This window comes from Denticeps clupeoides, chromosome 3 (genome assembly GCF_900700375.1).
Source record: "Denticeps clupeoides chromosome 3, fDenClu1.1, whole genome shotgun sequence".
Taxonomy (NCBI): domain Eukaryota; kingdom Metazoa; phylum Chordata; class Actinopteri; order Clupeiformes; family Denticipitidae; genus Denticeps; species Denticeps clupeoides.
Window position 1 is genome coordinate 32,584,141 of NC_041709.1, and position 16,469 is coordinate 32,600,609.

The window sequence follows — 16,469 nt, forward strand, 5'->3', positions numbered from 1 at the left end:
CTTCTGTTTCCAGGACCTCCTGTCCTTTTTTCTGCATTACTTGCATGCTTTTCACGATTTTGTCTCCATCTGGTGTCCAACATGGGACGAATCCTGCAGCGTGTGGCGATATAAAAATTCATGCGGGTGTATCACGACGAATCAGATCAGATTCAGATTCATGGCCGACGTCGTTCACTTCTTTTTACACGGGAATTCGGATTGGAAGGGGAATTCGGATTGGAAGGGGAATTCGGATTGGAAGGGGAATTCGGATTGGAAGGGGAATTCGGATTGGAAGGGGAATTCGGATTGGAAGGGGAATTCGCCAGTTGAACCAGTCCAAAGTCCTGGCAGAGAAGTGAAAGGAGCTGAAGGCAGGAAGTGTTTGGTAACTGGTCCCGGTCCGAGAGGCACTGGCTGGTGAAGAAGTCCCGTCCACGGCGTGGCGGTGAGTCGATCATCTGTGAAGATCCGGGTCCATAACTGCCGTTTGTCCGGGAGAAAGTCGGAGGTTCGAGTCTGTATGAGTTTTCTTTCGTTTTCCTTCCTTTCTCCGTGTTATAATTCACTTATTTATTTATCCCTTTTACGTACTTTCAGAAAGTGGCTGATTCGCAAAATCTCAATCCGAAGCTTTATGAAAGAAAGAAAGAAAGAAAGAAAGAAAGAAAGAAAACGTTTTACTCAATTAAAAGGCAACAGTAGCAATAAAAACTGTGTGGAAAAAATACCATAGAAATGCTAATCCCATAGCATGTAATTGTGAAAATATGAAAAATTCTCTTTTTTTCCGAATTGTTAACTTATCACATAAAATAACGTCCACGCTCAGAAAAAGGTCTGATGGTTTGCTTTTCTGATATAATTTATAAAAACAAATGACCGTAAGTATTCGATAAATTTGATAAAATGCTAAATAATTATTAATTGTTGAAAAAATTCATACCATGGGGTCCATTCTTTGTAAGTGGGAAAACCTACAATATTTTATATAAATATATATATATATACACACACACACACACACACACACACATATATATATAATATTGTAGAATACACTGTATTTTTAATGATCATAATTAACTTTGCATTACACAACAGACAACCAGTGTTTCTCTTGCTACGTGTTTGTACATCATATTTGTCTAATGACGACATAACTAGTTGAGGTTAACGTGGTTCTGCTGGTCTTTGCCGAGGGACAGGCAGGTGACGGCGTTGGACGACCCTCTGGACCTCCTCCTCTCCGCCCTGGACGGGCTGGAGGCCGAGCAGCTGACGCGCTTCAGGCTGTACCTGAGTCGACCCACGCTGCCGGGCCTGGAGCCCGTCCCCTGGGCCGGGCCGGGCGGCGCCACCGACACTGCGGCCAGGATGATGGAGGTGTACGGCGGCGAAAACTCCCTCAGGGTCACGGTACACATCCTGAAGAAGCTCGGGCAGCTCGCGGACACGCTGCAGAAAGGGATGCTGGGAGTCTGTGGAGACCCTGTGGATGGTGAAACGGAGAGGTTATTACTTTAATACGTTCAGAACTGGTTAAAGATGGTGACTCAGTGCTTTTTAAAACCTTGCGTCCACACAAACGCATTTGCCGCCATTGTTGTATGTAGGACGCGTTTGGGGTTAGAGGTCAGATTGGAGGTTCCACATGGACGTGTGGAAAAGAGGAATTCACTCTGAATAACCGTGCTGGGTTCCCTCAAATGCCGTTTCCGTGTGGACGCAAGGTTTTTGGGAGAAAATGTCCTCGTCTCCTGGGGTTTTTGGTGGTGGCGCTGTTCGAGTAACGTTCTGCGTGTACCTGCGTTGGTGGTCTAGGGTCGCCGTGGCCCGGGACCTGGCCAGGTGCGAGGTCTGTCAGCAGCTGCCGAATGACCCGGTCCCCATCGCCTGCGGGCACCAGTTCTGCGCACGGTGCCGCCCTGGTCTGTCCGATGACCGTCCCTGCCCCGCGTGCGGGAAGAAGAGCCGGCTGTCCGTCCTCCCGGTCCTCGAACCGTTGCCAAGCTCTCCACCGGGCGGCCGAGCAGCGCAAGGAACCAGTGAGGGTCCTGTTTTTAATTCTGCTTTGGTTAAGAACACATGTTAGGAACCTACCGTCCGCCCATCACCGCGGTACATGCCATCTTGATTATCTAGACTCATGCCATCACGGTACATGCCATCTAGATTACCAGAGGTGGGTAGTAACGGGTATATTTACATTTACTCGAGTAACTTTTTTTACTTTTACTAGAGGACAGTTGGGAATAAGAAACTTTGCTACACTGGGCAACACTCGACTTTTATATGCTTTATTGTTGCCAGACAGATGCTGCTGGTTTCACCATTCAGACGTAGCAACGATAATCACATGACACCGTTTCACCAATCAGACGTAGCCATGCAGTCACATGATCACTTACAAACCGTGGCGGCGTATCGGCACAATCTCATCAATCTCATCACACAGCACAGGCACGGAATGAAAAATGGCAGATGTGACGTCTCCAGTGCTAAAACCGAAGAATCCCAGAATCCCGTCTTTCATATTTTGTTGAATTGTGCCATATTAAGTAGACCTGTGTATATTTTCTGTAGAGGAACGAGTTAGCATTATCATCTAGCTTATTTTATTTAACATGCTCAGATTTAGTCCATTAATTACCACAAATCATACTTTAATAAGTTATTAATATTAGGAAGTACCAGAATTAGCACATTTATATTTTTTCTGTCTAAAAAAACATTGTTCCTAAAAAATAAATGAGATATTACAATGAAACAGTTACTCAGTACATGAGTAGTTTTATCACTAGATACTTTAGAATTTTTTGAATGGCTGCTTTTTACATGTACTTGAGTATTACTATTTTGGAGTAATGCTGCTCGTAATTGAGAAAATGTATTTATTTTTGGCTAGACCGCCGAGGGCTGAAAAGTCTGTGCACCTTAGTTGTAGGATGTGAGCTTGTGATTTTTTTGACCTTCTAGATGAACTCGCCCTTCGAAATCAGTCCTGATTCCTGTTTCTCAGGTGGCGTCCGAGCTCCTGTGATCCACTCCGCCATCAGCGCTCAGACTGGAGCCACCATTAATGTCCCCACAATCACTGGCTGCCAAATCGGAGGGTCGGTCATCATCCACGCCGAGTCGAACCCCAAAGAGTCTGGTAGGCGGCGTGAATAATGCAACAGGCCAGCAGTGGAGGTGTTCTGCGACTTGTGCATTTAGCCATTAATTGCATTTCTTTTTCATCCATGCTTCTTGGATTGTGCGTTGCATAAGTACCATTGTTGCAACAAGAGAAAAAAATGTGGAATATTGTGAGGCTTTAACACTTAATCCGGTTTAACAGTGAAAGTTCATTGCCGTTCGGTCGTGTCATTGTGACCGATCCATTTTGCATTCGTCTGTGAAATTACCAAATGGAATTAAGTATAAATTGGTGTTATGCGCCACAGGCTGCCAGCCAGAACAATATGAGCCATGCCAAAAAGAGAAACAGCTTTTGTGTAATGCCAAGGCGGTTCCGGGTTGGCCAGGTGGCGCCATTCGCATGTGGGCGCTGGGTCCTAATCACCCACAGGTTAGGTAGGGGTGACCCAACAAGCACAGCTTTTAAAATGCTTGGTGGTGGCCTAGTGGGTAAGGAAGCGGACTCCGTAATCGGAGGGTTGCCGGTTCGAATCCCTGAACCGCCAAGGCGCCACTGAGCAAAGCACCGTCCCCGCACGCTGGTCCCCGGGCGTGGACGTTACGGTCACTCACGCACTTGTCTTTGCCCTGCTTTCAGAGCATCTTACCATGGAGAAGGTCCTCCTGGAGCATAAATCCCTGATGAAGAAGCGATTCGAATGCATATTTGAGGGGGTCGAGAAGAAAAATAATAAAACTCTCCTCAACAAGGTCTACACGGACCTTTACATCACGGAAGGGGAGAGCGAGGAGGTGAACGGAGAGCACGAGGTCTGGCAGCTGGAAGCCGCGTCCAGGAAGCCGACGGCACGGGATGGCACTGCCATCAACTGCAATGACATATTTAAGCCGTTGCCCGGGCAAGAGGAACATATCCGAGTTGTTCTGACCAAAGGAATCGCAGGCATCGGGAAAACGGTCTCCGTTCAGAAGTTCATCCTGGACTGGGCGGATGGCAGCGCCAATCAAGACGTCGATTTCATCTTCGCCCTGCCGTTCCGTGAGCTGAACTTGGTCAAAAGTAGGAGGTACAGCCTTCTCGGGCTGCTGCTAGAGTTCCACCCAGAGCTCAGAGGGCTTGGGGACAGCAGGATGTGGAATGGCCGGAAAACGGTCTTCCTCTTCGATGGCCTGGACGAAAGCCGTCTCAAGATGGACTTCGGCAAAACGAGGCTGGCTGATGCCGGCGAGGTGTCATCGGTGGACGCGCTGGTTGCAAACCTGATAGAAGGCAAGCTCCTGCCATCGGCCTTCATCTGGGTGACCTCCCGGCCGGCCGCGGCCTCTCAGATCCCCTCTCGCTACGTTGACCAGCTGACGGAGGTGCGAGGGTTCAGCGTCCCACAGAGAGAGGAGTACTTCAGAAAGAAGGTCCGCGACGGCGCCCAGGCCGGCCGAATCATCTCGCACATCAAGGTGTCGCGAAGCCTCCACATTATGTGCCACATCCCTGTCTTCTGCTGGATATCAGCCACCGTTCTCCAGAAGATGCTGGCCGAGGAGGACGACAGGGAAATCCCCAAGACGCTGACCGAGATGTATGCGCACTTCCTGGTGATCCAGACGAACATCAGGAGTCAGAAGTACCACGGGGAGAGCGAGGCGGACAGAGAGAAGCTGCTGTGCTCGCACAGGGATGTCCTTCTGAAGCTGGCTGAGCTGGCTTTCTTGCACCTGGAAAATGGCAATCTCATGTTCTACGAGGAGGATCTGAGGGAGTGCGGCATTGATGTGGACGAAGCCTCGGTGTATTCTGGGATGTGCACTGAGATCTTCAGGGAAGAGCTGGTGTTTTTTCAGAGGAAGGTGTACTGCTTCGTGCACCTGAGCATTCAGGAGTTCCTGGCGGCCGTCTACGTGTTTCACTGCTACGTTAGCAGAAGCATGGCTGCGCTGAGGTCCTTCCTTAAGGGAAAGTCCAGAGCTTCTCCTGGAAACATTCCTCTCGATGTTCTGCTGAGCAGCGCAGTGAATAAAGCCTCTGAAAGCAGCAACGGACACCTGGATTTGTTTTTGAGGTTTCTTCATGGCATTTCACTGGAGGCAAATCAGAGGCTTCTTCTGGGCCTACTAAAGCAAACGAAGAACGATCCGTCGAGCGTAAAGAAGACTATCCAGAACCTCAAGGAGATGCAGAGGAAAAACATCTCCCCCGAGAGGTGCATCAACCTCTTCCATTGCCTGATTGAAATGAACGATTCATCAGTCCATGATGAAATCCAAGCCTTCCTGAAGTCCGAGAGAGGCTCGGTCAAGCTGCTGTCCCCGGCCCACTGCTCAGCGCTGGCCTACATGCTCCTCATGTCGGAGGAGCCGCTGGAGGAGTTGGATCTGAGGAGGTACAAGACGTCGGACGAGGGCCGCAGGAGGCTGCTGCCGGCGGTCAGGTACTGCCGGACCGCTCGGTGAGGCCCGCCACCCACACATCTCCTCGCCCCTGGAATCCCCGGCTGTCTTGACGATGGTTTTCCCATTCGCAGGATCGGTGGCTGTAGGCTCACGGAGAAGATGTGCGAAACCGTAGCGTGGGCTCTGCGGGCGGCCAGCTCCCATTTGAGGGAGCTGGACCTGAGTGACAGCGTCCTGCTGGATTCAGGAGTAAGGATGCTCACCTCGAGCCTGATGAGTCCATCCTGCAAACTGGAGACGCTCAGGTTAGACGTTCGCCTTAACGAACCGTTCAAATAGTCGTTTTACTACTATTTACGGTCAACCTAAAAAAGCCAATAACACTTATACACTAATAACACCAAACCTGATGAACCAAACCTGTGAGTTTCAGTGGCATATCGGTTATCACATTCGTTTCGAAACCGGGCGGAGACTCCCTTTCGGGGGCAGTGGTGGCTTAGCGGTTAAGGAAGCGGCCCCGTAATCTGAAGGTTCGGTCCGGTTCGAGGGCGCCTGTCATGGCTGCCCACTGCTCGCGCAGGGTGATGGGTTGAATTCAGAGGACACATTTCACTGTGTGCGCCGTGTGCTGTGCCGCTGTGTATCACAAGTGACAATCACGTCACTTTAAACCAATATTACAGACAACGTTGCACAAAAGACATGCACATTTGCAACACCACAAATGATGAGTATCTTCAGAAGCATCTTTAGGAATATCTTCAGAGGTGGAAGAGAGGCGTGGGGTGGCAGATCCAACCCAAGCCAGAGGGCGTGTTTGCTCACCAATCAGAATTGTTGACTGAAAGTGACAATCTACACGTTTGTGACGTATGTTGAGATCCCTCACTGGGGACTGCAGTTGGGTTTTTTTTGGCGGCCTGTGTCAAGCTGTCCTTTTAGTTTTTATTAGATTTTTTTTTTTATTATTTATTCGTCCATACTCATTTTAGTCTAATCAAGTCTGAGTGGTTTTGTCTTATTTTAGTCAGGAATTAGGATTTTTTTTTTATTCATCAACAGTATTACATGATCTACTTCAATATGACCAGAATTTACGTTGTGTCTGGTCTCGTTTACGTCACATCCTAAGATATTTTGACAAAAAAAACATATTTCTGTGTCTACTCTAGCAAATCAAGGACAAACAATCTTAGCACCGTATGCAGAATTAAACATGTTACCAAATATGGCATCATTTCAACTTACTTCGAATCAGTCGTGGCTCCATTGTGATCCTTCAGCAACATGCTGGCGGCTCGATGAAAGCCTCACCAGTTGTCTCTGGCTCTCTGGCGTGGCAGAACCAAAGTTCCTTTCTTCTCGCTGATGCAGGGTTGGAAAAAGCTCCGCGACTTTGAAATCTGAAAGATTTTGCTGTCTGGTGCCTGTGCATACCAAACACGAGCAGTAACACCTTCAGGTGCACAGATGCCGCTGCCGCTTCGTCTTTTCATCTAATCGAAGCCTTTGTCCTCAAAGCTGCTCGTCCCCACGCTGAGGCCTCCTGGCCCAGAAGCCTCCATGTTATCTTCTTCTATTTAAAAAGGTAAAGCCCACAATACTACACATAGATTCCTGGTATTTCACGTGACCCGTGATGAACGTGGCGCTCATGGTTTTTCATTTGTGAAATTTGTGAAAGTCCATTTTCATGCTGTGGTAAGATGAACGGTGTAGCTTTTCCCTCCTGTGACACTGCGGAGCAGCATTATTGTAATTCCACAGCGCTCGCCCTTTTAAAAACCCTGACGTCACGTTGACATGCTTCTGCTTGACATGCTTTGGTTCTTTAGCTATTATTCTTGACCTTTGTGCAAGAAAGCTCGCGAGGAAGATGCCTGCAGGCAGCCGGCACACCAGAGATATCGTGTCTTTATCGGAACACACTCAAACGCACGTCCTTAAACCCAAACCATGGGCAGTGGTGGCCTAGCGGTTAATGAAGCGGCCCCGTAATCAGAAGGTTGCCGGTTCGAATCCCGATCTGCCAAGGTGCCACTGAGCAAAGCACCGTCCCCACACACTGCTCCCCGGGCGCCTGTCATGGCTGCCCACTGCTCACTCAGGGTGATGGGTTAAATGCAGAGGACAAATTTCACTGTGTGCACCGTGTGCTGTGCTGCCGTGTATCACATGTGACAATCACGTCACTTTACTTCACATACGGAGCAGACGTTTATTCAGAGGGAATACGTGAAGCACACTGGGAATTACAACTGTAGGTGAGCTGGAAACGTTTACCAGACGCCTTACAATCAGTAGTAACAGGGACAGTCCCCCCCGGAGACACAATGGTAGTTCGTGGGGTTTGAACCTGGGACCCACAAGGCTATTATCATTTCCTAAATGTTTGTACAATTCTGTTTGTAGGTTTACCAAGTGCAAACTTACACGGAAGTCCTGGGAAAATCTGACATCAACTCTCCTGGCAGGAAGCAGCCAGGTCCGAGAGCTGGACCTGCTGGACAACGAGCTGCAGGACGCGGCAGTGGAGCTCCTCTCGGACGGGATCCCACGCTGCGGTCTGCGGACCCTCAGGTCCGGCCCGTCACTTCGCGGGTTTCTGCCCTGAAGCCGTAGTTCATCTCTTCCTTTCTTCAGGGTGAGACACCGCGAGTTCGGTGAAGTATGCCACGCCCTCGTCTCGCTCTGTTCCAACGCTTCCCGGCTGAGGGAGCTGGACCTGAGCCACAATCGGCCCGACCGCCCGGCACTGAGACGTCTCTCTTCTGGACTGATGGGTCCCTCCTGCAATCTGGAGGTCCTGAGGTCAGCTTCACGCTCCCGGCGGTGAACCGAGCAGCACCAGACCGACGTTACGTCAGATATTAACGATTTGGCCTGTCGATATTAAGCACATTCGAATAAATTAACGCACCGGAGACAATCCCTGACATTAAGATGGAGACGGAGAGTTTTACATTTACATTTACAGCATTTACCAGACGCCCTTATCCAGAGCGACTTACAATCAGTAGTTACAGGGACAGTCCCCCCCTGGAGACCCTCAGGGTTAAGTGTCTTGCTCAGGGACACGATGGTAGTAAGTGGGGTTCGAACCTGGGACTTCTGGTTCATAATCGAGTGTGTTACCCGCTAGGCCACTACCACCTAGTGGTAGCGTGTTTTGCGTACCACGTTTACGTTCGTTTTCAACGGAGGCACACGGAAGGCGGGGCTATTTAAACGAGCACAGCACCATGTGACATAATTCAAAGCCTTTATTGGCTTTCAAGAATGGGTTAAATGTGATTAATCCACTGCAACATGTACGATAAATTTGGTGATGTTTTCAACATGTTTTCAATATGTCAAATTCATAATTGCATGTTGCAGAATATTAACCCCTTGACGGCAGTGTTATGATGCATAAATGCGGTATTACCTTCGAATATTTCATACTAACAGAGAGACAAAAAGGTTTTTTTTGCTTCACAGGTTGGCGTTCTGCAGTTTGACTGAGAGACACTGTGAAGCGCTGGCTGAACTTCTCTCCTCCGACTCCTCGCACCTGACGGAAGTGGACTTGAGCGCCAACGACCTGCGAGACCCGGGGGCGGAGCTGCTCCGGCCGGCGCTGATGAGTCCACGCTGTCCCTTCGGTCAGAATAATAACGCCCGAGGGTGGGGGGGGGGGGGGGGGGGGGTGAGGGAAACGTGGTGACGGGGACGTGTGGTGTGCGGTCCGCATCTTTCAGGCTGAGCCACTGCCGTCTCACCGAGAAGGGCTGTGCGGCCCTGACCCCGGCGCTCTGCTCCGCCGGCTCGCCGGTGAGAACCCTGGACCTGAGCGGCAACGACCTGCAGGACCCGGGGGTGGAAGCGCTGTCCGGCGGCCTGAAGAGCCCCGAATGTAAACTGGAGGCGCTGAGGTGGTCGTCTGTTGTGCGGCGTTGCTGCCATTTATTACTTATTAATAAGTATTACTGTGTTCTAAAAGTCCATCTATCGCTCTGTCCACGCGCAGCCTGTCCTTCTGCGGCATCACCGGCCAGGGCTGCGCCTCCCTGGCCTCGGCGCTGACCTCCAACCCCTCCCACCTGAGAGAGCTGGATCTGAGCTACAACCACCTCGGGGACCAAGGAGTGGGGCTCCTCTCGGGCTGCGGCCTGCGGGCGCTCCGGTCAGTATAGCTGCAGTGCATGTTGGGGAGGGGGGTTTGTGGGACACGCTGCGAGACACGTGCTCTCTTTCTGTCCTGCAGTGTTGACCACGGCGGCGTGTACTGCTTGACAAGAGACTTGAAAAAATGTGAGTTGCGCCAGTTTCATTCTCTTTGTGCCAGAAACTGGCACCATCGTTGGGATTCAAGGTTTCTAGTCAATTCAAAGTATTACGTGATATACAATAAAATATTTGCATACACTACTAGTTCAAAGATTGAATGAACTTTCGCTGTGGCGGTTATGGGGACTGAGATGGAGCCATTCTGAAGAATCCATATTTTAGAAACATATCTAGTATTTGCTGTTAGTATAATTTACATTTATCGCCCTTATCCAGAGCCACTTACAATCAGTAGTTACAGAGGGTGGTAGTAGCCTAGCGGGTAACACACTTGCCTATTAACCAGAAGACCACCCTGTTTGATGAATCTGTTTACTTCAGAGTCGCTGCTTTGTTCACTATTGTCGTAATCAAAAGTCGATTAGATGAGCTGCTCATTAACATAAACCTTCTGCATAAATCTTCAGGACTGGTGGAAACCGTCCCCGTTGTCCAACTTACGGTGGTGGAGAGGAGACACGAGTGTAAAATGCTGCCAACACACCAAAAGCTCCCTGATTTGGAGAGACGCAAATCGTACAGAATTGAATATTAAATAATGTGCATCGTGTGCAAATGCTGGTAGTAGCCTAATGGTAGACGTTCGCCTCTGAACCAGGAGGCCATAAAGTCCGAGGTTTAAACCGTACTTACTACCAGTGTCTCCAGGGGGACCGTCCCTGTCACTACTGATTGCATGTCGCTCTGGATGAGGGTGTCTGATAAATGCCGTAAACTTAAAAGGTAAATGTCCCCATTTGGCAAGTGGATAAGTGTGTTAGTGTGAAAGTAAGTCTCTAGTGTGCGTATTCCTTCTACGTAAGTGGTCAGTATTGATTGTATTGACTGCGTTGCCTTAGAAACCACTATAACATTTCGATCTACCTGTAGACGCCTGCCGGCTCGCGCTGGACCCCGACACAGCGTACGGGGAGCTGTCCCTGTGCCGGGAGAAGAGGAAGGCCACGTTCGCCAGCGTCCCGGACTGGTCTCCCGACCGGCCCGAGCGCTTCCTCCTCTGTCCTCAGGTGCTCTGCGGAGACGGCTTGACCGGCCGCGCCTACTGGGAGGTCGAGTGGACGGGCACGAGGGTTATAATCGGAGGCGCCTACAAGGGCCTCAGCAGGAAAGGTGCCGCCGACGTCGCCGGTCTGGGAGCGACGGAGAACTCCTGGGACCTGGAGTGCTCGGCCAGGTCCGGCTACGTGGCCTGGCACCATGAAAAGAGGACGGAGGTTCCCGCCCGCGGCGGCCTGTCGGGACGCGTGGGGGTGTTTCTGGACTGGTCCGCCGGCACCCTGTCATTTTATACCGTCTCCTTGGAAACGGTGACACACCTGCACACGTTCCGCGCCACGTTCGCAGAACCCGTGTACCCGGGATTCTGGGTGAGTCCTGAGAGTTCGGTGTCCCTCCAGCACCTGACATAGAAACTGACCCATGGGCCACCAACAACAGTGGACAAGAGCCTTCAGGTGCACTCCGGGACATTCTACACTCTGTACTTCTATACCACCGGTCAGAAGCATGGGCCGGAGGACTGGGTTCAAACCACAGCTTCTCGTGGCTTCACGGAGAAAAACAACTTCGTTCAGCTGCAGCGGGGTCATGTGACCACGAATGATATTCCTCGAGCTGGTTCAGAGCGATGGTATGGCGAGATGTCCCCGTTCCCAGGATTCCTGCGTAGCGCTGATCGTGACAGAAAAAATGTATCGTTTCGTTTCTCGACCGTCTTTTTCAATCGGCCTTACAGATATATTACCAGTTAATCTGAAATGCAACGATCGCAGCGACTGGGCCGTTCCAGGTTGTTTTTCCATTGTTTCACGGGTGCTGTGATTCCTGACATTCCTGAACTGCTTTTATGTTTATATTCCAATTAGCATGCCCCGTAACCCAGGCAACGATGGCACAGTGTCTGAATAATAAAACTGTCTGGTGAGCGAGTGAATGAACGAGACACACCGTGTGGTGCAGGTTTGCAGCCGTAATGAATGCACGGATTCTTCACACCCGACACGGCCTACATTCCAACAGCGGAAGGCCGCAGTCCGCGCCGTGGCCTCCGTCCTCCATTTTACTGTGTCGCTGTGTTTGTGTTTGGACGGATTTAAGCATCACCCACACCATAAATAATCAGAACAAGAAAGAAGTGAAGTGATTGTGAGACAACGGGGACGGTTTCCACCAGTCCTGAAGCGCCCAGTGCACACAGTGAAATGTGTCCTCTGCTTTTAACCATCACCCTGAGTGAGCAGCGGGCAGCCATGACAGGCGCCCGGGGAGCAGTGTGTGGGGACGGTGCTTTCCTCAGTAGCGAAGGGTCTGTTTCTTCCCAGTGATGGGAATAACAGTGTTAAAATAATGGGTAGCCGAGACTAGCACTTAACAATTTCCGAGCATGTTCTTTGCTGACAAGTTCGGCCTTATCAGGGCTCTTAGTTTTTGTAAACTCAAAATCTATAGAAATCGAACGAGAATTGCTGGTGTCTTCCTCCTGTAAGACGCTTTGGATAAAAGCGTCTGCAAAATAAAGTAAAGTAGAGTAAAGGGTAGTCTAAGATGGAAGTATCTAGTGATAAAACTTCTCAATTCTGGGTAACTTTTTGATTTTAATATCTTTTTTTTTTTTTTTTTACAAACGATGTATTCAGTTCTGGTGTTTCATAATAATATTAATATTTCTAACTTATTAAAGTACAATTTGTAGTAATTAATGAACTAAATCTGAGCATACAAACTATCTATAGCTGTATATGTGTTATTATTGATATAGTAAATGAAAGAGCTAAATTATAATGTTAATAATTATCATTAATGTTAATGATACAGGAAATGTATAGATGTCTACTTGGCTTATGGCACCAATTAACAAAAGGCCGGGATTCTGTATTCTTCCTGTAACCTTCGGTTTTAGCACTGGAGATGGTCAAATCTGCCATTTTTCATTCCATGTCTCTGCTTGCGATTGTGTGGTCACGTGACTGCATGGCTACGTGTGATTGGTGAGACGGTGCCAGGTGATTGTTGTTGCTACGTCTGAATGGTCGAACGTAGTCATGTGGCGGTATCAAGCAGTTTCTTATCCACCACTGGTCACTGGGGCAGTGGTGGCCTAGTGGTTAAGAAAGCGGCCCCGTAATCAGAAGGTTGCCGGTTCGAATCCCGATCCGCCAAAATTTAGATTTAGATTTACAGCATTTATCAGACGCCCTTATCCAGAGCGACTTACAATCAGTTGTTACAGGGACAGTCCCCCTGGAGCAACTTAGGGTTAAGTGTCTTGCTCAGGGACACAATGGCAGTAAGTGGGATTCGAACCCGGGTCTTCTGGTTCATAGGCGAGTGTGTTACCCACTAGGCTACTACCACCCTATACTACCACCCTACCACCAAGGTGCCACTGAGGTGCCACTGAGCAAAGCACCGTCCCCACACACTGCTCCCCAGGCGCCTGTCATGGCTGCCCACTGTTCACCAAGGGTGATGGGTTATAAGCAGAGGACACATTTCACTGTGTGATATGCTGCTGTGTATCACATGTGACAATCACTTCACTTTCCTTTCCTTATCCACGACTGTACTCTAGTAAAAGTAAAAAGTGTGCCGTTGCACTGAGAAGTACATTCATTTCAAAGTAACATGTCACCTCTGGTAATAACTATAACTACATTACTCTTCAAAAAGTAATGTGCCCAACACCGAGGATGTGTTTGCAGCAAAAACATTGTGATTTTATGTCAATTCCAGAATGTTAAATCTATGCAATAGATTTCCAGCATGTTCTCACCTACACCCTGGCACCTCGACTCTTTCTTTAGTGACTTTTGAGCTATAAACTTTTATTTGACTTGTACTGACGTCCTCCGCGTGAGTGTTACTGAACCTTTGCTGACTTCCGTGCTGCTGATACTAAAGTTTCATCACCCTTGACAGCCTGAAACGATTCGCGGCCTTCGGGGGGGGGACGTGCCGTCTTTCCACAGAGGACTTTTATCTCATTGTTTCATTGCTGCTATTAAAAAGCGCCCTCGCTCACAAATCCCCATTTTGTCAGCACTCGGTTGTAACCGCTTCCTGTACCGGGTGTCATCCCGCGCACCTACCGCATTCCGAACGTCCCAGACGGGGTGGACAGAAGGGACGAGGGTGCGTTTTCAGCGGCTTGTTTCAGCTCCCAATAACGAGAGGATGGAGGGGACCAACAACAGGTCTGATTGGCAGACAGAGAGTCCTTTGGGTGCTGAGAGGAGACTCCACACGCTACTACACCTAGGAGTTCACTCGCTGTTTCCATGGCAACCATTGATTGATGCAGACGGGGGGAAGACAAGGTAAGGTGCGTGTAAGTGTGGTCCTCTGCTTACTTGACTTATCGACTCAGATGAGGATCCGGCAGAAAACAGCGATCTGTGGCGTCACCTTACACCCCCACGCTGCAGTTCATCGGTAGCTCCGCCCATAAAAATGACCTGTTCTGGTGGCCTCCTCACAACCACTTCCTGTTTTGCAGTGTGTTTGAGGGTCTGCTGCATTCAGATCATACTCGATTTCTCAGCTTCCAAGCTCCTGGTTCTGGTTCTGCCACCTCCAGTATGTATGTGTGCACAGAATGGACCCAAATCGCTCAAGTCAGGCTAAAGATGACTGGACTGAAAGGGTTAACCGTTTTCCATCACCCCACCGCCAAGATCCCCATAAACGTGATCCACACGGACATCCCAACTTGCAAAGGCTCATTTCAGGGAGGTTATCATAGCGGTTAAGGAAGCGCCCCCGTAATCAGAAGGTTGCAGGTTCGAACCCCGATCCGCCAAGGTGCCACTGTGTCCTCTGCTTTTGACCAGCAGTTTCCGGTCAGCAGTGGGCAGCCATGATCGGATTATGGGGCCGCTTCCTTACCTCACGAATGGTCCATCGAGGTCGGAACGAGAAACGGGCAAATGGCCGATCTGGTTTAGTAGTGAAAACGAGGCAGTCGGTGCGCGGCAGGGTCAGTCGGGCGAGTATCTTCGATGATAAATAACGATGAGCGGTCCCTGAGCAAGATGGCTGCCGGACGTTTACAGTCGCCTGCTTCCGGGTGGCCGTCCCTGTGGGGACTGAGTGTCCCTCCGCTCAGCTCCTCGAGAAGTTAAATGAAAGCCCGCCCACACCAGGTCAGCCAATCGGGATGCTCTCGATGCTACGTGAACAGGCCTAAGACTGTAAGCTACCGTCTCGTGTGCGTGCTTTTGTTTGTCTGTTTGGGATCCCGGGGTCTTTTCTTCAGTGGACAGGGATCAGGGAGCCGCTAACATGCGGGAAACTCCTGGAAGTTCTGGCTTCTGCCCACCATCCTTTTGTGAGCAGCACCTAGATAGCCGTGTGTGGGGACACCTCGGTGGCACTAGGACGATTCGGGACTCGGCCCCCAAACGTCTGGTTATGGGTTCGCAGCAACAAAATGTGTTTTAACAGCTTTTAAAATTTCATGAACAGCGGGACCAGAGACTTGAGTATTTAACCCCAGGGTGATGGGACAGATAAGTAGGTGTTAGGTGGGCGTGGCCACTGCCGATTAGTATTCAGGGTGCAGGCAGTTCAGTTCATAGTAAACTGACACAAGTCATGTGGATTCAGTGCCTTGAAAAGACACGCCCCCACACTTCCAGGATCTTAAACCTGATATTTTTCTGTGGAGACGTAAGATGTCCAACTGTGAAATTCACCAATTTCATTGAATGAGCCTGAACTCAATGTCACATCCAAGGTCATGTTTTGTCCCTTTATTATATTTATTTTTATATTTTATGGCATTTACCAGACTTGCAGTCAGTAGTTACAGGGACAGTCCCCCCCTGGAGACACTGGCTCAAGGACACAATGGTAGTAAGTGGGGTTTGAACCTGGGACTTTGTGGTCATCTGGTTTTACCCACTAGGTGGTTTTAGTACTTCAAACATGGTGCTGTTCTAATTTAAGCAAACAAATTTAAAAAGTATAAATTCCCACATTCCTGTTATCCCAATTTATGGAAAATCATTTTTAAATGTGTGTGTGTGTGTGTGTGTGCAGGGGGTGGTGATCAGGCTCCACGTTCCTTTTCGCAACCCTGGAGCTTCAGGTGTTCGGTTCAGGCCCGGTTCTTCAGAACCACGCAGGTGATCCTGTGTGTGTGTGTGTGTGTGTGTGTGTGTGTGTGTGTGCGTGAAAGTGTGTGTGTGTGTGAGTGAGTGTGTGTGCGTGTCTGTGTGAGTGTGTGTGCGTGTCTGTGTGTGTGTGTGTGCGTGTGTGTGTGCGTGAAAGTGTGTGTGTGTGTGTGTGCGTGTGTGTGTGTGAGTGAGAGTGTGTTCCTGTGCGTGTGCATGAGAGTATGTGTGCGTGCGTGAGAGAGAGAGAGAGGTGTGTGTGTGTGTGTGTGTGTGTGTGTGAGTGAGTGTGTGTGTGTGTGCGCCTGTGAGTGTGTGTGCGTGTGTGAGAGAGAGAGAGAGTGTGTGTGTGTGTGTGTGTGTGTGAGTGAGTGTGTGTGTGTGTGCGCCTGTGAGTGTGTGTGCGTGTGTGAGAGAGAGAGAGAGGGTGTGCGTGTGTGTGTGCGTGAAAGTGTGTGCGCCTGTGAGTGTGTGTGCGTGTGTGAGAGAGAGAGAGAGAGAGAGTGTGTG

General features: G+C 49.7%; 1 protein-coding gene across 1 annotated transcript; it reads left to right on the top strand.

Moving 5' to 3' along the window:
• Window positions 1-298: 298 nt before the first annotated feature.
• LOC114785633 (NLR family CARD domain-containing protein 3-like) lies at window positions 299-12,420 on the top strand. Its single transcript, XM_028972070.1, has 11 exons — window positions 299-430; window positions 1,191-1,496; window positions 1,807-2,030; window positions 3,005-3,139; window positions 3,764-5,570; window positions 5,646-5,819; window positions 7,930-8,097; window positions 9,258-9,431; window positions 9,527-9,682; window positions 9,764-9,810; window positions 10,717-12,420. Exons 2-11 carry the CDS (start codon window positions 1,360-1,362, stop codon window positions 11,253-11,255), a joined length of 3,561 nt encoding a protein of 1,186 aa, XP_028827903.1. The 5' UTR covers window positions 299-430; window positions 1,191-1,359; the 3' UTR covers window positions 11,256-12,420.
• The last annotated feature ends 4,049 nt before the right edge of the window (window positions 12,421-16,469 follow it).